This window comes from Astyanax mexicanus, chromosome 6, assembly GCF_023375975.1.
Source record: "Astyanax mexicanus isolate ESR-SI-001 chromosome 6, AstMex3_surface, whole genome shotgun sequence".
Taxonomy (NCBI): domain Eukaryota; kingdom Metazoa; phylum Chordata; class Actinopteri; order Characiformes; family Acestrorhamphidae; genus Astyanax; species Astyanax mexicanus.
Window position 1 is genome coordinate 31323409 of NC_064413.1, and position 23053 is coordinate 31346461.

Genomic DNA, 23053 nt, shown 5'->3' on the forward strand with positions numbered 1-23053 from the left:
CAGGGCATACAGATTATTTAGATGGTTATAAAGATTTGCAAAAATACAGTTTTTTTATTTGCAAAAAATGGTGGTGCAATACTATAAAAGCCCTGCAGCACACAGAACTTTTCCAAACATCTTCAGTGCTATATATAATAATATATATTTTTGTGCACTGTGCAATCAGATGAAACCCTCTATAAGGAATGTCACTTGCTGTGTTCATTTCACATGTCATGTGTGTCATTACTGATTAAAACATACGCACACAAACACACACATTCAGCGTCACAGATTCTGAGACCGGATGCTCCCGCTGACAACACCCCAGGCCCTTATTGATTATTCCACTGAAACCTTCTAATGACCTAGTAATCAATGGCTGGACTACTGCCCATTATAAAGCAACAAAACACATCAACATCGCGTCATCCTTCCCCTGCAGTTCTGAAAAAAAAAAAAAAACACATCAGCCCTTACCCAGCCATGAATGTGACTTTATGACCTAACCGAAAGCCTCTCTGATCACTGATAAATCTGTCTGCTGATCTGCCATTTTCCTCAGTTTATTGATATGTATGCTATTGATTTTTGCTCCAGTGGATTTTAGAGTTGGGACATGGACACGGTGGCATATAGGCTTCTGACAACTCATATTGACTGCTAGCTTCATGTTTAGAACAAAAATCAAACCCCAAATAGGACAAACAAGCAAACGGCAGCACACAAGGGCAGACAGTGTGCATTTGGTTGATTTCCTATTTTAAAGATTAGAGCATACTGTATATACTACCTCTACTTATAAATCTGCTACAAATCATGAATTATTAGTAGGCATTTGACTAATATAAGAGTGAGACTACATAAAAATAATTGAGTTAGTATTATTATGAGAGAACCTGTTATAAATATCATAATGCAAACTGACCAAGTAGCCCATGTGGAAAAAAGCTATTCAAAATATATTTCTCTATATATAGTATTTTTGCAATGTATAAAAAGAGACAATTAAGTGAAAATGATCTGTTTAATTCATTTTTTAAAAATGTATTTAAACATATATTTGGTATGTATGGATTAGCCAAGAAATACAGATCTGGAGAAAATTAAGAGACCACTTCAGTTTTTGAATTACTTTCTCTGATTTTGCTATTTGTAGGTATATGTTTGTGTATTTAGAGCATTTATTTGCAGAAAATAAGAAAGGGCAGAAATGACAAAAAATGCAGAGCTGTCATACCTCAAAGTATGCAAAGAAAACAAGTTCATATTCATAAAGGTTGATGGTTTGATGGCTTGTGATCATCCATCTTCCTCTTAATTTAATTCCAGGTTTAATTCAGGTTTTCAATTTGGTAAAATTAAAGAAACTTATCAATTGAGTGGTCTCTTATTTTTTTTCCCCAGAGCAGTATATTTAACAAATAATTTATTTTAGTAAATAAAAAAAACAAATAAGGTTTGTCCCATATAAAAAATACATTATGAATTTAGTGTGTGAATTGTATTTTGGAATTTAATGTAATGTATTTGAATTGTATTTTTACATCAAAATGTTGCTCTTGTATTTTTTCATATGGGAAAATGCCCTAAATAAAGATCGTCTATTAGATGCTGTTTGGCAGCGCTCTTTGCGGTTTTTTTAAAGGCATTACGGTAGAAGCCGGACTCGACCAATATCAGATGAGCAGGCGCAGCAGATGAGCCGCTGACGTGTAGGTAAGGAAACAGCCCGGTACTGTTGTTTTTGGTGCAGTGCTGAGTCTGAGATGGAATATTCTCCTTTTTTTTAATATCTAAACCTTTTACAGAAGAGTCTGAAATATACATATAAATTTTTCTACAGCCAGGAGAGCTATTTCAATCCGACAACCTAGCCTTCTTAACGTAAGATAGCCGGCTAGCACTACACTGCACTACATTACACCAGTAGCTTAGCTAAGCTAGTTAGCTAGACTTACTTTAACGAACTTGTCCATTTTAATGCACTGAACGGCAGCTTTGGACTTCTGAGAATGTGTTTCATTAGAGTAACGAGAGGTTGGATGATTTGTGGAATATTTAACTACGTTAAAATTAAATTATTAGCTAACTAATTGGCAACATGACAGATAGCTTTAGCCAGCTAACTAGCTATCAGTCAGCTGTACAAAGGAAACAGATCTGAGATCAGTTATTTAACCCCCTAACATGCATTGGCCCGTATACAGGCTACAAGAGTAGATGATACAACCCCCCTGTTCTGCAGCAAAATAACTTATTTACATTCTAAAAATTTGAATGCTTTAAAAGCTCCTACAGGACACTTGTAGAAGCTGCTTGTGTTCTCTCTACTTCACTTAATAATTCCAGATCAGTAACAGGAATCAGCCCAAATTCTGCATGTTTAAAAATAGGCACAAAACTAGACTAGACAAACATTATAAAACTACAGGTTTGAAGGACATGAACTGATTTATTTGTATTCAGAAAAAAATATGAATGTTCAGGAAAGAGCCAATTTAATCATTTTATTCATTATGTTTTGACATCAGCAGATTTACTTAAATATTTGTAAAAACATTTTTTTGTCATAAATACAATTATGCTTTTTCAGTAATGTTCCTTATCAGACATGAAAACTTTTATGTTAAATAGAAATCCTCAAGTTTTAATGGTGTAACGTAAATTCTGGCCTGTTAAGGGGTTAATTCAGGGCTCTTGTGTAAATAGCTTTTTAACTAGCCAGCTGGATAGGTTATATGCCCAGACTACTTTAGGATGCTATCTCAGGTGAGGTTCAAAGGTGCAAGTCACTGTAGTCAATACTGCAATGCTGAAATACAAAAGTAGGTTTGTCATTCAAATTGAGAGGAGTATAAATTGTGTCAAAGCCTAACTGACAAAACTGCTGTTCTCTCAAAAAAAAAAAACTGCATTCTGGATCATTTCTGTTGGTCCACTTATGAATGTTTGACACAATGTAAGAGAGTAACTGTCAGATTCCACTTATGTCAAAAAGTGAAAAACATAACAACTTTCAACACTAGGTTTTTATGTGACGATAACTAGGGCTGCAACTATTAGTCGATATAATCGACAATGTTGATTATCAACTAAATTTGTCAACTACAAATTTTATTGTCGACTAATCATTAATTTGTAACAGCACCGCATTAAACAGTGTTTTGGACAGAAGCGCAGTCGGAAATGGGTAAATGGCTCACTCACACAGTTTACACATTTAACTTAGTCTGTGCCCCCAAAAGTGCCCAAACACAACAGATTACAGATTTACTCTCTAAATAACAGTAATTCCACGTTTAAACATCTAGACATTTAAATGTCTTTTTATATATCATGATCAGCTGTTTCTATTGTTTTTAGAGAAGGAGGACAAGGCAGATATAATCGTTGACTAATCAAAAAATCATCATCAGATTAGTTGACTACCAAAATAATAATTAGTTGCAGCCCTAACGATGTCAATGTTCTACAAACTACTTAAAATAGAGCACAGGTTACACACTGTTCCTGAACAAGACACCCTCTGATTTGAGGTGTTTTTCATTTAAAAGCACTCGTTATGCCAGAAAGCAGTGCTGGATGCAGCAGTCTTAATCAGATTTGAGACAGATTTACAGTAGAAATGCTGGAACATTAACTCATTTGGTTGTGTAATAACATTTTATGTGTTTTTTTTTTTGTTTGTTTTTTTTTAACCCAAGCAGAGACTTGCTGTGACAGTCCAGTGACTAGAGGAGACCATGGGCAAAAGAAAAGTACCAGACTTGTATCGAGCCCCTTTCCCTTTATACACTGTTAAAATTGACCCCAAAACTGGAATCGTTCTGACTGCCGGAGGGGGCGGAGCATCTAAGACAGGAATTAAAAATGGAGTGGTATGTATAATGATTGTGTTAAAGTAACAATGTATTATCTAGTAATAACTTGTGCAGATCTTTTTTAAAAAAAACCCTGTAACAAGATTTGCATGTTATCTGTATAACTGATCTATTTAATTCCAATAAGAATAGTTATATTGCATCCCAGCTAGAGGTGTGCCATATCGTATCGTACGCAATTATATCTCTAACATTTTTGAAAATCGTACCATATCACCCACCTCTGATTATCACATCAGCGTAGTACATTTTTGCTGTTTAAAGCATAAGAAAAATTCACACTGTTCTCATTTCGCATGACATTATATGACATATTTTTTTTCTTGTATTTTTTTATATTTCAGTTAGGGGTGTGTATATGACATCATATGCAATAATAACATTTAATTTTAATTTTGTTGCAGTAGTGTATTCTTGAAAAAATATTGTTTTGTCATATCGCCAAGAGTTTCATTATTGCAAAAATACCATGAAATATTGTGATGCTATTTTAGGGCCATATCGCCCACCACTAATCCCAGCTAATAGATAAGAGGCATATGTATAAAAAAAATAATAATATAGTTGTGTGGTAATGATGCTCTTGAATTTTGGCCTCAGCACTTCCTTAGTCTGGAGCTGGTTGGCAGCCAGCACAGTGCCACTCTGCTGCACTCTCATGATACAGAGACGCGGGCCACCATGAACATGGCGCTGGGAGGAGATGTGGTTGCTGCTGGACAGGATGGCAACTGCAGCCTGATGAGATTCAGACAACGCGCACCTAAAGAGGGACAATCAGCGCCCACAAAGGATGGTTAGTAGAATCAAGCTGGAAAAACAGATCTGTGTTTACATGCAAAAAAACTAATCTAATAACGGGAAAAATTAGATTTTGGCAATAATTTAACTAATGAGTTAATCTGTTACAAGTAATCTAATTATAGGAAAGGTCCAGCTGTACACAATCCAGTCAACTCTTCATATAATCATATTTATTTCTAATAAAATTATTTGTGCATCTGTATGATCTGTATGGTTGAGACCAATCAAGAAATAACCAAAGAACTTGAAGGTGGAAATGTAATGCAAAAACAGAGATTATTATATTAAGGATAAATATTATTGATTTATTAAATATACATTTTTTTGTATTTATTTATTTATTTGGAACAAATGTAATGTTGAATGTAGTTTCATGTCTCTGAGTACAGCTCTTCTTAGTCTGGTTATGCTTAATGACTGCAACATTTTTAATAATCTATAATTTTTTAAATTAATTTAAATTGCAATATACTGTTTTTACACACACAAAAAAACAAACAGAAAATTGAACCCAGAGGGAATTCACTCACAGGAATAAAACCTGGTGGGTAATCGTGCCAGACTGTTATGGAGGCAGTGGTCATCTTCAGTGATGAATCTAGCTTTTTTTCCCCCCTCCAACCAACAAATGTTTGTGTTGAGGCCAAGATCAGTAGTTTGTCACTACACATCAGCAAAAGGACTGGTATGAAGGTGTGGGATGCAGTTTTGTATGAATCCATATAACTTTTGGCCTTCATTATAGTCAGAGCAACGGTATGTTAGTTTTGGTCCTGCAACCAGTGGCCCTATCGTTTCTGAACACAAACTCCAGTATGTTATTTCAACAGGACAATGCTTGTCCGCATACTGCTGCTGTCTTAAGAGTGTGCCTTGAAGACACAGATGCTATGCAACGTCCAGCCATATCACCAGACCTATCCCAAATGAAAATATGTGGAATGATATTGGACACAAAATCTGTTCATTTTTAAGCTGCATAGGTTGGATTATTGCAGGGCAGCTCCATGTTAATATGTTTGGCATGTTGTGTTACACATGCATTAAACACTACTTCTGTATGTGTAGCTCAATAATATGACCATGAGCTGCCCAGATCAGTCTATAATTGTAGTCATTCATTGTTCTTGGTCATCTCTGTCTACATGTAGGCACAGTCCAGAATGACCCTGCTGTAAATTTTCAGTAATACCATGCTATTGTACTATTATATGTCTTTTTTTTTTATGTCGCATTAGAGGAGTAGTCCTCTCAATAATCATGCCTCTTTTTCATTTTGAATTGGCAGGAGCTGGGCAGCAAGGAGGTGCCAGAAGACGAGGGGGGAAAGGTCAGAATGGAGGCGGGGACGTGGCTCAGATGAAGGACGAGTCACTCCAGGTTCTGGTGGAGGATGTTGGAACAGTGAAGTCTGACCTCAGCCCTCAAGACCCGATGCAGAAGTGCGTGCGCTTCAGCTCTGACCTGAAGCTGCTGCTGACAGGAGGGGCTGATGGTTATCTCCGAGCGTGGGAGGTGAGCGTGCTCAGACAAGCCCGGACTCACTTCAGCTGATTGCTGCTCTCACAGATGCATATTAACATCAGTTCTTTACTCCGCTTTCAGTATCCCTCCTTGAAGGAGAAGTTGAACTTCAAAGCTCACACAGATGAGGTAGAGGACTTGGACATCAGCCCTGATAACAAGGTATTGATATGCTAATCAATGTCTTAGACCTATTTTTTGATAATGATTATCTTTATGCTTTGTAATAATTTGTAATGGACACAACGTCTCTGTGTTTTCTTCAGCACATTGTGACAGTAGGGCGTGATTTTGCATGTAACGTGTGGAGCGGTGATCAGCTGGCAATGGGTTTATGTTGGCATGAAAACATGTCACATATTACAGAGAAGATGTATCGCTATCAGTCATGTCGGTAAGTTGATGACACAAAATCATTTACAGTCTCCGGCCCTGAATGGCACTGACAGAAACACAGTTCTGTCTAAAACAAGGCAGTGTATCATCAAAATTAATTTAAAGCTGTTACTTTAAAGTTAGTTTTACAGAGTTCAGACAGAGGAGCATATTTTGTTTTAAAAACATTATTATTTTCTTTGAAAAGACAGTTCACATTACTTATTTATGCTCAACAGGTTGTTGCAAGTAAATTATCAGAATCTCTTCCACTGTCACCATGTTTGTTTTTGTCATAAACCTTTGCATAGATTTACGTGGGCAGATATGTTAACAAAGTTTGTAACAGGCATTAATTTTCCCACTTAAAGAGAGTATAAATTTGCTCAGAGAGGGATAGAGAGTTTAACTTTATTGGACATCCAGTAGCAGATATAAATAGAGTTAGGTGGTAAACTCTCTCAACTGTTACAATACAGTCTTAGGCAGTTGGTTTAGCATACCTATTAGTTTCTATTGTACAATGATTTGAGCCAATATGTTTTTGTATTTGTTTATTAAATAAAGGGGTACAAATATTGTTCTGGGGTAATAACTGTTCAGGGTCATTGGACATATGCTACTTTTCTGACATAGAGGCATTGGAAAATTGCTTAGTTATTCCAGTATCAGAATAAATTAAATGTATTATTATTATTATTTTCACACAGACAGTCTTCTATTATTATTGTCTGTTTGATTTTTATTTTTATTTTTCAGGTTTGCAAAGGTTGAGGACCAAAAAGACGCATTAAGACTATACACTGTCCAGATTCCCTACAAACGTGAACGTAAACCTCTGCCTTGCTACCTCACCAAATGGGATGGAAAGAGCTTTCTTCCTTTGCTTACTAAAACATGTGGCAATGAAGTGATCTCCTGTTTGAGTGTGAGGTAAGGATTCATATCAAATCTTCCAGGATTTTGTGGTATGTGTACATTTTATGGTTTTTAACTTTTTTTTTCTTTTCTATTCATCTTTACTCTAAAGTGACTGTGGAACGTTTCTTGGCCTTGGCACGATCACAGGATCAGTAGCTATCTATATTGCTTTCTCTCTGCAGGTAACCAAACACACACACACACACACACACACACACACACACACACACAAATGCATAATATATTATACAATAAAGTCACTTAACATTTTTGTAATGTCTTCTCTCTGACCCTGCAGAAGTTGTACTATGTACAGGAATCTCATGGCATTGTGGTGACAGACCTGGCTTTCCTACCTGATTCCCCCAAATGCAAACCTGTAAAGGGAAATAATGAAGTGGCAGTGTTGAGTGTGGCTGTAGACAGTCGCTGTCAGCTGCATGCAGTGTCCAACAGAAGTAAGTATAGTTTTCATAAGGTTCAAATACAAGTATTAAATGTATGAAGCTTACATGCCAGAGCCTTCAATGAAATAGTGGTCGATCAAATGCATCCTGCCTAGGGTTTGGAATGCATATTTAGATTTTAGCTCTTGGTGGTGAGTTTAGCACATTTCACTGCAGAATTCAGTATGATTGGTTGAGTGTACCATGCGTACATCACTTACTGTATCACATACACTTACTGTATTTTAATTATTAAAGCTAGTTATTTATATATTTGTTATTGTGTCCAGTTCGTTTAGGCAGTTATGCAGTACCTTCTTTTTAACGTTTTAGCATGATGTGAATCTGGCAGTTTTTATTGACCATATGTCAACATTTCATGAATTCCATGATAAATAGTCTACAAAAATTACTTTGAATACAATCTTTTTAATCTGACTTCCATTGAAAATGGAAAAGGATGTTTCTTTTACTGTAAAGGTTTTCGCATAACAGTAACAGTATAAAAAAGCAGTCTTCGAATCATTATGATGCAAGTGAGCATTTCATGTGTTTTTGTCTTTGTTGTGTCCAGGATCTGTTCCAGTATGGCTTGTACTGTTCCTTTGTGGCCTGCTGCTGGTGGGCGTCGTTCTGCTCTTGCAGCATCTCTTCCCAGGGTTCATTTAATGTTGAGCTCAGTCTGAGAGGGGGTGGAAAACAGCCCAACTGCACCACAACCACCGCCAGTCTTCAGCAGCCACTCTTTCACAGTGTATACCAAAATGACTAGAGCTGAAGCTGCTGGAATTCCACTAATGAGGATTGTTCTGATGTAGGGAATTTGAATAACAGTGTTTATCACTCGTTTTTTTTAATACTGAAGAATAATCTCTGGAGCATGCATAGACACTCTTTAATTTCTGGATGAAGAACTGGGTTTTACCCGATGATGGAGCCAACTTTCTGCATCCTGATGCTGAGCTTCGTCTGTCTGCCATCTCCCATATCAACTTGTGCTGCTTGTGGGGCAGACGGAACAAAGAGAAATACATCCCTCTTTGCTTTTTAAGATGCTCTAATGGATGTGATCTGTTTATCCAAAAGACACTTGTGAAGTCTGTGTAATGCACAGAGAGGACAGATATTTTTAGTTATTTAAAACAGATGGAAAATATAATTATACTTCTAAAACAAAGAAAATGTTGTGTTGTGGGTCTGTCTGGTCTGTCCTTCTGTATTTATCATGTTGCCTGATAATGCACAGATAAGAAAAGGGGGAAATTGAGCAAAAGACAATTAAGGCTTTAAACAAAAGGGAAAATAATGAGCTTAACCTATATAAAACAAATTTATTTAATAAGGGTGCTATTTACGTAACCATGTTCTGTTTTTATTTAAAACAAAAGAAATTGCATTAACTATTACATTTTTTTTGTACTAATATTGTTACATTATGAAAGCTAAAATGTACTGTACACACATTTTGTAATTTCCCTGAATTTCATTGTCTTTCTACTTAGGTTTATGTTTACGTTTATGTTTAAGTCAGCTATAGGACTGGATAATAATTCAATATCAATGTGTATCACAATAGAACATGTTTCAATAATGGTGAGGATATTTAAACATATTTCCAACATTACAGTTTACATGATTTTCAGAATCTACCACTGATTGATTTTTATTGCAGGGCATATTACTGTACATAAATTGAAAAAATATTTTTTATTAGCACATACATGCATTGTTTGCATTGTTGCAGTTTTCTAGAGTCTTTTAAATTATCCATATTGATATCAAAATTATATTGTATGAACCAAAATGAAATACACTGTGATATAAATTTTACCAATATCAGCCAGCTATGAGTTACAGTCATGCAAAAAATATTCTGTCTTTGACGGTTTAAATTGGGACCTGTTGTGTTTTCAGTTGAGTCACACTTACATGACGAATGAACCAATAGAAATGCTCCAAAATTACTTTCTATTTTGACTGAAAAAAGTTCTTTTTTTCTTTTTATGTTAAACGATAAGAACCTAAACCCATTTCTGAATATTGATACCAAGTTCCAAATTTATTCAGATAAATTCAGTGAGCGGCTCATTTGTGTTGTTTTTTTTTATTGTGGGCACATACATTTAAGGGTAAAAGGGTATACGTTTAAGGCTAAAATCATGATATAACACTGATAACACAATTTCATATCTTATATTTTTACCATTTGTTCTAGAATGGTGTCATAACCAGTTATATAGTAGATAAGACATTTAGTGGATGTTCAGTATACGTCACTTAGGAACATCATGCGTTAATATGACTTGGTTTAAGTTGCCATTTTAGAGTGACTTTAAAAAAAAAAATAGAAATAGACCATGTTTTCCCCCTAGAGGGCAGCAAAGCTTAATTTCTGAAAACAGTGACCACAGCATCATTTAAATAAGGAAAGAGATGCCAAAATATTAAAAATAAAATGAATAGTAGGGGGTCTTTTTTATTGATATTCTATAAAATGTAATTTTTCAAAGTTTATCACATACAGTAGCAATAAAAAATTTGGACACTTCTCATTCAATGTTTTTTTATTTTTTAATTTAATGTATTTTTCTACATAGTATAATTAATATTGAAGACATGAGAACAATTAAGAGACACATATGCAATTATGTAGTAAACCAAAAAAGAGTTTGTCCTTCAAAATCCCTTAATCTAAACCCAACTGAGATGATGATTTGGGCTGAGCTGGAGCTCATCACAAAAAAATCCACAAAAATCCAATACAGGTATGGTACATTTGTTCTTTATTTATGTTTAGTATTTTTGTTGTTATATAATTCCCCTTACTTTTTACAGTATATCTCTTTTACATGCAGTTGTACAGAAACAGTAGATCTGTAGCCTACAGTATAATATTTTGTGATTGTTTTTTGTTTACAATGGCATTGTGTACTGTATAAATTTAATTATTATTGTAATTAGTAGTGGCTGTAATAAGAGTGTGCAGTATTTTTGCATTCATCTTAATAGGGCTTTGAAGTATCAGACAAATTCAATTCATCTTTATTGTCTCTTCTGTACTGCATTATGTACACCTCAGCTGCTGTGCTATTCATGCTCGTTTCCCATTTTTCTACAGCCTCCTTGATTCGTCAGGCCTGCAGGACTGATGAATATTAATGAAGTAAAGGACAGAGGACTGCTGGCCAAAATCCACAGACTTCTAGCCCTGCAGGAAATCACACTGATAACGTCGGCCCATGTGAGTGAAGAGTACTTATACTGACTGTGCCTTCCCCTAGGCTTTATGAAGAGAACACTATTCATCCAATGAGATCAGCTGAGATATTTTAGGTTCCCTGAAAGTATTGCTTTTATCAGTGTAACTGATCACTGTTTTTAGTAATAGAAGCACCGTTAGTTTTTATTATCCTTGGCTCTCTGAGCAGTTCAGAGCAGGGCACATTCTTTGCAGTGGCAAAGTGAAGGACAAAAGAGCTAATTAAAGTAGTGGATGTGGCCTTCGTTTTGAGAACACTGAACTATATGGAGCAAACCTAATTCAGCTGAATAAGCCACCATTTATGAGGTGGCACTGAGACTTAAACTGCTGTGTTAAGGGGTGTACTGTATCTTTTACAGTATTAAGCCAAACACCATCATCTTCACAAATCTTAATCTGTTCCATCCGGTTAAGCACTTTGCAGAAGCTTTTATTAGGACTTAATGACCGTAGGTTGAAAGTTATTTTTCCCTATGGGCTAAAGGAGAAACTCATCCAAGTAATAATTTGTGTTTCTTGGTCACCCTGTCCTAGCAGTTTAGTCTCTCTACAGAGAGACGGATGGTTTTAAAGGCTGCTCAGGTTGCTAAGAAAAATCCCAATAGAGTAGAGTGTGCCGAATCTTCAGTAAAAGTCTGAGTAGATCAAATTATATTTGCCATATGATTGGCAAGTTTTTCAACCTTTGAAATAAAAAAATAGTGTTTCTCAGACTGGTAGAATAAATTTTTTTTTTTCCTTCACAATTTACAAGGCCAATTGCTGAACCCCCTCATTAGGACTCCCCCTATCACTAGTGATGCCCCAACACCAGGAGGGTGAAGACTAGTACATGCCTCTTCCGATACATGTGAAGTCAGCTACTGCCTCTTTTTGAACTGCTGCTAATGCAGCATTGAGCTCGGAGGAGAGCGCAGCGACTTAGTTCTGATACATCAGCTCACAGACGTCTTGTCCTGATTAACATCACCCTTTAGAGTGATGTGGGGAAAGAGGGCCATCTACCCATCCCGAGAGAGCAAGGCCAATTGTGCTCTCTCGGTGCTCCGGTAGCTGATGGCAAGCTACATAAACAGGATTTGAACCAGCAATCTCTATCAATCATAGTGGCAGCTCTTAAGACTACCGCTGGACCACTCAGAGCCCCTGCATTTTACTTTTTTATATAAGCTTTTATTTTAATTTTTGACTAATATCTATTTTGATATATATATATATATATATATATATATATATATATATATATATAGCAACTAGAAACTAGAAACTAGAGTTTCAAAACTCTGAAAAAAAATCGATAAAATGGCCATAAAAACTCAATAAAACTTTTTCATTTTATAAGTAGTATGTTTTAGTATTTTCTGCTCCCCATATTGGCTGGTGTTGCAATTGTATTTCTAACATACAGCACACAGCAAGGGTGCACAGTCTTTTGCACCATATTTATTTCTATGGGGGCTGAGTACTAATTACAAATGTTACAATATAGTTGTTAGCTGTAATTATAGCGGCTAAAGATAGCACGGACCAAAGCCTGCAGCTGTTATCAATGAGGCATAGAGCTGTGAATGGTCAGTTGTTGAAATTAGGGGTTAATGGAATCACATGAGAGAATTCTGGGTGGTTGTGGACCAGGTGGGCGCCACCACCCCTGCATGCTTTGTGTGGGAGTAGTGGTGAATGAAGGAAAACCCAGAAAAAGGGAGTTGCTGTCCAGTGCTTGAATAAGGGCTTGGGCAACATGGGTGGTCAGAGTGTTTGTACACAATGAAAGAGAAAAAAGCTTACCACTTAAAGGCTTAAAGGAGAACTCTGGCATTCTTCATTCTAATCTCTACATGCTCCATTTGTAGCATACGGGTGGTTACATTGGTCAATCAATCGTACTTAAAGATTAAAAAACAGAATAGTGTATAACTAATTTCAGTTTGCAGATAATCAAAGCAAACCTGCCTTTTGAATTTAAAGTGATTTGAAGCTGATCATAAAGTACAGATGATGCAAATTAGATAATAGTTCAGAAATTTTGGGTTATTCATTTCACAGTAATCCTTACTGTTAACACTTGTATTTTGTAAAATAATGTACTTGCCCATTATATAGTACATGAACCAGAAATTTGTTTAGTTTATACAACACATTTCAGAAAACAAAATGTAATATCCATGAAAGTCTGAGTGGTCAAGAGATGCAAATTTCAATGCATATTTCTCCCTTTATATGGCTAAATATCATTAACTGGTTCATTTCAGGGGAAAAATGGCAAGAGTGCAAGCTTAAGCTGAACACCCATATTTTCCAGACGGCACTCCATTATTTAACAATAGCTGATAGAACCAAATGAGCATATGATTACAATGTCAAACACAACAATAAAGCATTACAAATTACACATATAATGTTTAATTTGCTTGATATCCAAAATATATTGTTGCAAGAAGATGATAGCAATGTTACAAAGTGGTAAATGCTTTACTTTCCCTTTTTCTGGACTGTGTTGCAGGCCTGAAATGCAGGAACAGATGTGTATTAATAATTAAAATTAGCTAATGGACAAAAAAATAAATATTGTATATCATACTGTGTGCAATAAAATAAAAGTCAAAGTAAATGTAAAAAATACTGTGTTTTTGTAATATTTGCATTTCTGACACTGTCCATACTTGTATTTTTAGTTTAGGAATGTAATATTATTGGACATGTACACCCTATTGAGGCTTTTATTTTCTGTAATACATGTTCCCTTTAAAAGTCACTGAATTATACTTTCAAGCACAAGACAAGTTCTAGTATACTATATTGTAACACTGAGATAATCTAACACACAGAACATATTTTTCACATATCTAGATTGTATTCACATAGCTGGACAGCCAGAAACCACTTGAAAAAACAAATTATCTTTGTTTCTGGTTTGTGATTGCAATCAGGTAGGTAAAGAAGTGTCTCAGTCTTAACACTCTGATGCTGACTTCTTTACCAAAGCAACTCATGCAGATACTTTAGCGATGTCTGGGCAAATCACAGTTTACACAGTCACCTCAATAAATTTGATTTGAGAAACAAATCCGATTTGCCTGCAGTCTAAAGATAACCAAAGAGAAATCCTCACTGAACCAACAGATGGCACTGTGGATCAGGCCAAAAGCTGAGGAGGAAAGGAGGCAGGAGGAAACTGCTGTATTGTTGACCTAACCTACATTCACTTATAGAGGCTCAACCTTCCCACACACAGAGACTGCAGCTCAGACAGGGGAAAGTTCCCTTCTGTCTAGAGCTCCATGGTTTCTGGTGTGACGTCCAAAGTCACTTTGCTAATTCTGGGTTTCACAGCGAAACAACCACAATGTGTCTGCTCAGCCTGAAAACTGTGCATTAGTGCGTTCAAAAGGGAGGACTACTCATCAGTGAGTAAAAACAAGCTGAGAGATCCCCCAGAAGCCATCTCTTAGGCCTTTTCTAAGGTCATTCTTCTCGTCAAACTGTAAAGCAGATTCAGATGCTTTCTAAACACACCCCCACCCTCTCCAGTTCACTGGGCCTTCAGCAGTGGGCAGGAAACACAACACCCACCTCTCACCTACACTGGAGCCCTGCAGGAAATGAACACCCCAGACAGAGCAGTGTCTCAGACTCCACAAGGAATAAATACTGTCCCTTTCTCTCTTTCTCAGCTTCTCACATAGCCTTAAGGCAAACTATAACCTGGCCGGGCCTATAAAGAGAGAATATAGCTTTTTAAGGATATACTGGAGAGACCCAGACAGTCTGTCTTAAAACAAATACTCCAAAAAGGCTGTGTGCTGCATCTGAATCATAAGATCGACTATTAATAACAGTAATTCGACCTTTCTGACAAATACCCAAATGCATTATTCTTACATTTTTAGATTAAAAAAAACTAAAATATGCTTTAAATATTCTCTATTAAGGCATTTAACATAACTTACACTAGTAAAGAAAATATGTAGTTGATTTCTTCCAAAAAATAAAAATGGTTGATATTTGGTTATTTGTTGAGGGCTCATTTTTCAAACTATATAAAATAACTAGAAACCAAAAATGCACTTATAATACAGGCCAATGAGCACTTGCTTAACACAATTTTTTATAATAACTAATAATAATACATTTCATAATAAATAAGGATAGTTACTGGGGTGGAAATCTGTTTTGGGCATACAGTTCAGGATATACGCTGCAAAAAAAAAAAAGAAATCTTAGGAAGTGAAGTTATCTATATTTTTAAGGCAATAAATCTTTTGTATTAAAAAACCTAATTAATCTCACCTATTTTTTTTTTGTACCTTCTTTTAAGTAATTTGAACTCAAAATAAGGGCAAAAATTCACAAGTCAAGTTTTTTTCTGATTCAAGTCTTACTTCAATTATCTTGAGAAGGCATATTTTAGGAAATCTTAAAAATTCCGCCTATTTTATATATATTTTTTCTAAATTAAGTGATTAAAGCTATTTGTCAGATTTAAGCTGTAAATCTCTAAATTAATTCTTGTGAAAGTAGAGCTAGTTTCCCAAAGGGTAATTTGTTACAATTTAAGAACTTTGCAGGGTGCACATCATTTCACTTAACACAGAAAACAAAGTAAAAATGTCTCACTGTACTGAGGTAAAACTTTTTTTTTTCTGTCAAATATATATATATTTTTTTACTTAATTTCCAATTAACCCACCCACCAATTCATTAAAACTCCCAACACTAGGAGAGTAAGGACAAGCAAACACCTTCTTCAATACATGTGAATTCAACCACTATTGTGAATTACTAGGCAGCCAAAAGCGGATTCAAATCTCTAATACATCAGCCAACGGGCGCCTGTCCCAGCCAACATCGCAATGGGATTGATGAGGGGAGAGAGAGCGTCATCTACGCAAGAGAGCAGGCCTAATTGTGCTTTCTCTCGGACTCTGGCTGCTGATGGCAAGGCATCTGCTGAACTACTGCTTCAGAATTGTACAGAATCAGGAGATTGCTGGTTTAAATCCCGATCATGTAGTTTGCCATCAGTTGCCGGAGTCCTGAGAGAACACAATTGTCCTTGCTCTCCCTGAGTGGGTAGATGGCGCTCTTTCCTCTCAAAATGCCTAGGGAGATTAGCACATGTATTGGAACCGAGTCGCTGCGATCCAAGCATGCTGTAATTCTTTTTCGGCAATGCTACATCAGCAGCAGTTCGAAAAGAGGCGGTGGCTGACTTCACATGTGTCGGAGGAGGCATGTGCTAGTCTTCACCCTCCTGGTGTTGCGGCATCACATGTGATGGAGGATGTACAGCTGAGTGGCAACTGAATAGGTGGGACATTTAGCCTAGCTAAATTGGGAGAAAAATTGAGAATTTTTTTATAAATAAAAAAGAGATTCTAGTATCATTATGCATTATGCAAGAATCCTTCTCAGTACTGAAAAGAACTATTTATGCAAGGCGTGTATTTTTCAACAGTTTATTCACAGATTTCAGCACATCCCCTGAGGCTCATCCTCTAAACGTTTTGAGTCAAAGAGTTTTCTGTTCTCTCGTTGTCATAACTGTCTGTGCTAATATCCTGTTTGATACAGATGCGACAGACAGATTACGCCAAAACCGGAATATTCCTCCTTTTCTGACACTGTAAAAACTTTCAAACTGCAAATACAGTGAAAGCAACAGGTACATCAATCTCTCACTTCATTACACAGCACTTTTTTTAGATGCTGCCTTGTTTAATGAAAAGGGCTTGCTGGTCGTCAGTGCCTGCTCTTCTCTCATACGAAAATAGCTGTCATAAATCCCCCTGCTCTGATAGAGTTATGGTGTAGTACTTGAGCAGCTTTTTTCGCCTGGATTTCAAAGGTGTGAGATAAAGTTCATAAAACATGCATGTTTCCACTATAAATACAAGCCTCTCATGTTGCTGCCTCGCGTGCACGGCAAGATCAAGCATTTCAAATTAGGGAGAGAGAAAAAAAAAACATTCTGCCAGATGAAAAAGGTTTCCTGGGGTCAACTTCACATAAAATCTCCTCTTAAATGTAGAGCAGTCAAGTAACCATGAAAGGTAATGTAAAACAGGCAAGGCACGGTAAGCATCCACTGCTTCTGCTGGTGTCAGCACAACAAACAACTGGCATATCAGAGAGAAGCACAGACAGCACTTTTCCAGTTAAAGATCTCTGGTTCTTAAACCAGTTTGGGCTTATAAGAACGGTGGTGCTTTTCAGCAAAACAGATATTAGTGGAACTGTCAAAACGTCACATGATAAGTCATTAACAGAGGGCATTGCACAGCGGTGGTGAACAGATTTGTGTTGACTACCTGCAGGTATTTGTGCTGTTGTTAGAGATGTTTGTTTTTCTCCAAAATGCTATGTTTCCTCAGCAGACCACTGTGCACTCTTGGGCGTTGCCATTTTGCACCTCTACAAACAGACACGCCCACAGATGTCGTCACAGTTTGCGCTGAAGAACCTAACATTCTTTGGTTCCCGCTGAAAATGAACGTTCCAGGCTCCAGAACCTACTTTTGTTAAAGGAAACGCAGCGAAAGGTACACAACTAGGCTCGCAAACCAGAACAATGTTGGTTCCACGTCGGTAAAAAAGTGCCAAGAGAATGACCCCCTCCACCAGATGGCTTCAGATGGCTTAGTTTTTGTAGATGAGATCAGAAAGAGAAATTATTGTAAAGTTAAAAGAACACTAAAAGCAAAAAGGGATATACTGTATATTGTACTAAAAATAGTTTTGTTGTTCTTTGTTAATCTTTGAGTCCGGGATATGGAAATGAAATACAGTTACTCTCAAACAGTGTTCTCTCTTTATCCAAAATAAAATCCCACATTTGCAAAATAACACTGTAAAACAGTCCAATTTCAAAACCCCAAGTCAAAACAGTCTTGGCTCATTTATTTACGTCCCCAAAATTGACATACACCCAGTCCACCAGAAAAGTCCTTTTGAGGTCTGTTCAAAACTGCAGCATGGTAAAACGCAAGCCTTTTTGGTACAATATAGAAGCAAATAAATAATTGTCATAGCTCAACCCTTTACAGCAAAATCCACAGTATTAAAATCACTGTGTCACCTTACTTTGATTTCCTGGGAGTAATCCTAAATGTTAGTCCACAGGGTTGAGGTTATTTCTTAAAGTTAAAAATCAGCTCCCCACAGTCTATTCTGTCTCAGAAGCTCCACATTGGGGTTACTTTTTTATGTTGATGTGGGAGTAATGTGCATGTGTGTTTGTGTTATATTTGTTTGTTTGGTTAAATGGAATTTAGGGTTGTGGTTGTGGTGGTTCCACTGGTGGAGTATTTTGCACCCTCCCTCTTGGTTAAAATTACAGTAACACTGTCCAAAGTTATTAAATTAAGACTTTTCAGAGTTTATATATCTGTGGAGTTTATTAACACTAAAGAGCATTAAATAGAGTCATTACATGACTCCATATGGCTGCAGTACACATCTTGTATACTTGTGTATCTAGAATTCCCAGTTTCCAGCACCACTCGAATGCAGTGTACAAATCAGAGGGTTGTAAACGGGTGTGTTAAATATCAAGCTAGAGTCTCAGCTTTTCTTATACAATTTTGTATAGGAGAGCAGTTTTAAAAAATAACCATTTAGGAATTTATTAAGAGACAAATAGAAAAAAGGTCCATAGAATTTGATTCAGGCATTTTGTCCTCCTTTAAAACTGCTAGGGATTATAGTTTTTCCAACAATGCAAAATAACACATTTAGGACCATTTTCTCAGATAGGAACTAAGCAGAGTCTTGCACTACACTGCACCGTGAAAGAATAATCTTCATTATAAGAAAACAGGACTTAATCACTGTTCAGGGATCCAACTCATTATGTCTCTTTAAAGTTATTTTCTTTATCCTTTAACTGTGTAGGTCTTCTACAAGTGATTCATATATATGTCAAGAGGATACAAACACAGCTCTTATTTCAAATAAATACAAAATAAAATAGAATAAATGTATTTGTAATATCTTATTAAGTATACATGGTGGAGTCAAGTGTCCTGCGTGACCTAAGCTATGATTTTTAATAGCCAACACTGCAACCTATTATGAATGAAAAAGAGCCAGTCAGCTTGCTGGTTACACCATTAGCACTAGAGGAAAAAAGGAGAGCTATGCAAGAGCAGTAACCAAGTAAAAAAAAAACACTTTGTTTGCATTACAGAGCAAACACTGCTATTTCTATTTTTTTTCTTTGCAATTTGTTTTAATAATTCCTCATTCATATATATATATAGGAGCCTGTCCTAGAACACAAGTAGGGAAAAAGCCTCCTTGATATGGAGATCTACGCAAGCGCAATTACCAAGTACAAAATGACACTTTGTTTGCATTACTGAGCCAGCACTGCTATTCATACGTTTTTTTTTTCTTTGCAATTTATTTTATTAATTTCTTATACATAGATATAGGAGCCTGTCCTGGAAATAAACTGCCTGGTGGCTTTCAAAGACAGCTGTTGAATGAACAGGCTTGCCTGTATAGACTAAGATGTGGGTCAGCTAAGTACATTGAAAGGCTTCTCCAGGACAACCATGTATTCATAGGTCACTGCAGTGTCCCTCAGTCTTTTGTGTTCTTCCTAAGCACACCTATCTCACTACTCACTACCCACTTCACTACTCAAGCCCCTCAGACCCAAACCCCCACATGTTCTGCCTCAGTGTGTGACAGCTGCAGCTGACTGAAACCTGCTGTCTTCCTCTCTTTGCTGTTTGGTTTGCTACCCATCTCCAGAACAAAGCGTGGAGAATTCCTCATTAATGCACTGTAGAGCTCTCTCTACCAAAGTAAAACTTTTATATGAAGGATATATGGCCACTCGGAGAGCATTTCCAAGGCCGACAAAGAGCACAGATGCTGAGGGGAAAGAGCCAAATATGCCTTTTGTTCTGGCAGAGCGTTGCTCATCCTGCGTACAGTACATGGTATCTGTGTGTCATTATTTAAGGTATGGGGGTTTGGAATACATTGAAAATAGATCATATGCGGGTGTGTTCTCATAGTCTTATTGATTTCATCTTCAGGTAGTCTGTGTGTGTGTGTGTGTGTTTGGATGTTTTAGACATGTCTTAAATGAATTTGAATGAGTAAACATATAAAAAAAAATCATACAGCCTACATGTATGCATGCATGCATGTGTGTGTATGTTTATGGTATTCTAGGGAGTGTGCCTGAGTGTCTGTGTGTGTGTCTGAGTGTGTATATGGGTTGGGGGAGGAGGTAGCTGTGTGATTATATGAGCTGGAGGGGTAGCCAGAGTGGCACCAGGTACAGCACTTCATGGGAGATGGAACACATTAGGGTGTATTATTGCTTCAACATGTTTGAACCCACACATTATTTTACTCCCACCGACTCCAATCGCAACCACTTTGCATTGGAAGGGTTAGGGGGTTAGGTTTAAATTCCACAGATAAATACTCAATATTTATTTTCACTGGTGCTCTAATCTGTCTCCGCTGCGTGTGCGAGCACGTGCACATGTTATTCTGAACGAGTGAGGCCTACTGTGCACATGGAAACTCAAGATAAACATATAAATACTGCTAACTAGATTGTTGGTGGTCGCTTATACAGTTAAACGTGATCCACACAAGCTAATTTAGCGGTGGGCCGAGGTCTGATGAGGGAAAGAGACCGAGAGCGAGAGAGAGAAATAGAGAGAAGGAAAGGAAAAAAAAAATAGAAGAGTTTGTTTTTGACGGAGGGCTGCGGGGATGGGATGGAAGAAAATAGCAAAAATGTGTGTCAGTGAGTTTAATTGCAGGGCCCCTAATCTGAAATGATTCAAGCCCACGTCTGTGAGGAAGACAGTGACTCAGACAGTCTGGACTAGCGGCTCGTCTCTGCCGAAACTCTGATTGCTCTCATTTGGCATATTGGTTGATTTGCTCCAGGCCGGTCTGACCACTCTGGCCGGAGCCGTACCTGGCCGCTCTGGAGCTTCTGTAAGTGCAGGAGCAGCGTCAGGGCGAGTGGGAGGCAGTGATTCAAGGCCGAAGCGAGCGGTGAGTGAGTAAGCTGGGTGTTCCTGAGAGAAAACCCCCATCTCGCTCCCACCACAAGCGTCTGCGGGGCCCCTCTGTGCTGACGTCAGCCTGCGGGTCGCCGCGGCCCCAGTGGAAAGCCGCTGCATGCAGCTAAAAGCAGCACGTAAACACAGCAGCCTGAAAAATATGGGCTTAGCAAAAAAACAAACTAGGGTTCTCTACTGAACTGAACTGTAAGGCACTGTAAACTGCCTTGAAGTAATAATATTTAATAACTGGTGGTGTCAATTGATTAATAAAATGTATCAGATTAATCAATCAATAATATTTTGTGATTAACTGCAATTAATCGCACTTGTTCTACCTAAGATGCAAGTTTTCATAGTGGATATATAAATGTAAATAAAAGAATAAATGTAAGAAATGTAAAATGCTATTAAGTTCCATTATCACTGTTAACAGAAAGATTTTGAGTTAAAGAGAATGAGAAAATCCGATATGTTTGGTTATAAACACTCAGTGAGTTAAATTTTTTTTTTGTAGCTACGCTGTTTGGATTGTAAGCGCTGCATTGTTGCTAGGTTACCTCTATGAGGCAGAGTAACAGCACTCACAGAACGCCTCTCAGCCAATCACATTGCAGAGTCAGAACTAACTGTGGTATTATTACAATTATGTTAGTGGTGTCAATTAATATACTAGTATATACTAATATATTTGAGGGGAGATAAAACCAATGTTTGGGGGCTGCAATAAAGAATGCATGACAAATTGAATAGAGGAAACTTTTTTTTACTTTATTGTAAACATCTCAGCTTGGTTGTTTAGATTTCTGAATTAGAACTTCATTTATAAAAATCTCAGGAAGTGTTTAGTATTGCACAGATGCTCACAATTGGGGGGATGACCATGTAAATGGCCTAGGGGAAATATGTAACGACCAATATTGAGTAATGTGTACACTGTCCCTTAAGGAGTTCCTTGTGGTAAGTGCACGGGAACGTCAGAGACCACTAGACCTAGCTTATTTCTTTTCTTTATTTTATTTCTGTAAGTAACGCCATGAATGTACTTTGGTGCTGCATTAGTTCATGTATGAGCTAGTAAAGTGGAATACACAAGTGGAATACTGCCAGAAAGAGTCAGAGTGTTCTATCTGCTCCATGTGCTTTGTGTTTCACCTGCCCAAAAGCTCACTATCTAGGTAGGAGCTGGAAGTCTGAACCGAGACACCACACATGATTCTAATTTGTTCAGGTGAATATCCACACCAGCAATGGGAGCAGTTAGAAAATTACTTGTTAAAGTATTTAATCTTCAATGTAATCTGTAGTGGAGGGTAAACAATTAATCTGAGGCAAGTGGGGAAAGCAAAATTTATTATGCTGATTAAGAGCTTGTTATCCAGCAGGTTTTTGTCTAAATGACCAGCTTTTCAACTGCCTTGACCATTAATGACCAGCTAAAATATCCAAAACCAGCTAACAACATAGAAAGGGAGATTTTTAAACCGGGATGTGATCCACTGATTCATTGCTTACAAGATTTGAAGCATTTGATCTTTGGGTGCAAGTTACCTGATATGGAACTACCGGTACTTAAGAGGTCTTATGGTGTCCATTAATTGATAGGCCAGAATCTGATAAGCTACAACTGTGGACGGTTATCTCAACAGATCCGATTTAGGAAGGAAATCTGATTCTGCAGACTGAACATAGCTTTTCATATGTTGCCCTAAATTGGACACATAGCAGATTTCATGTCGAGAGACATCAATGTGAATAGTCTTAATAATAACAATACTCATGTCTGGAACAGGTGCAACAGCAATGGCAACG

At 37.1% G+C, this 23053-nt stretch overlaps 1 protein-coding gene across 4 annotated transcripts; it reads left to right on the plus strand.

Moving 5' to 3' along the window:
- The first annotated feature begins 1594 nt into the window (after positions 1–1594).
- Positions 1595–10022, plus strand: preb (prolactin regulatory element binding). Of its 4 annotated transcripts, none has more exons than XM_022673710.2 (10): positions 1595–1701; positions 3690–3863; positions 4467–4662; positions 5959–6185; positions 6276–6356; positions 6461–6588; positions 7329–7502; positions 7600–7672; positions 7789–7948; positions 8511–10022. In XM_022673710.2, exons 2-10 carry the CDS (start codon positions 3729–3731, stop codon positions 8603–8605), a joined length of 1269 nt encoding a protein of 422 aa, XP_022529431.2. In that variant the 5' UTR covers positions 1595–1701; positions 3690–3728; the 3' UTR covers positions 8606–10022. The 4 variants fall into 4 exon arrangements, with proteins under 4 accessions (XP_022529431.2, XP_022529432.2, XP_022529433.2 ...); XM_022673711.2 differs by having other exon boundaries at positions 1640–1701; positions 3693–3863; XM_022673712.2 differs by lacking the exon at positions 1595–1701 and adding an exon at positions 1708–1869.
- The last annotated feature ends 13031 nt before the right edge of the window (positions 10023–23053 follow it).

Excerpts from the sequence above, each read along its gene's own strand:
- preb (XM_022673710.2), top strand. The coding sequence starts at position 3,729 with ATGGGCAAAAGAAAAGTACCAGACTTGTATCGAGCCCCTTTCCCTTTA. Across the intron at positions 3,864-4,466 it reads CAGGAATTAAAAATGGAGTG|CACTTCCTTAGTCTGGAGCT; the intron begins GTATGTATAATG and ends TTTTGGCCTCAG. Across the intron at positions 6,357-6,460 it reads ACATCAGCCCTGATAACAAG|CACATTGTGACAGTAGGGCG; the intron begins GTATTGATATGC and ends TGTTTTCTTCAG.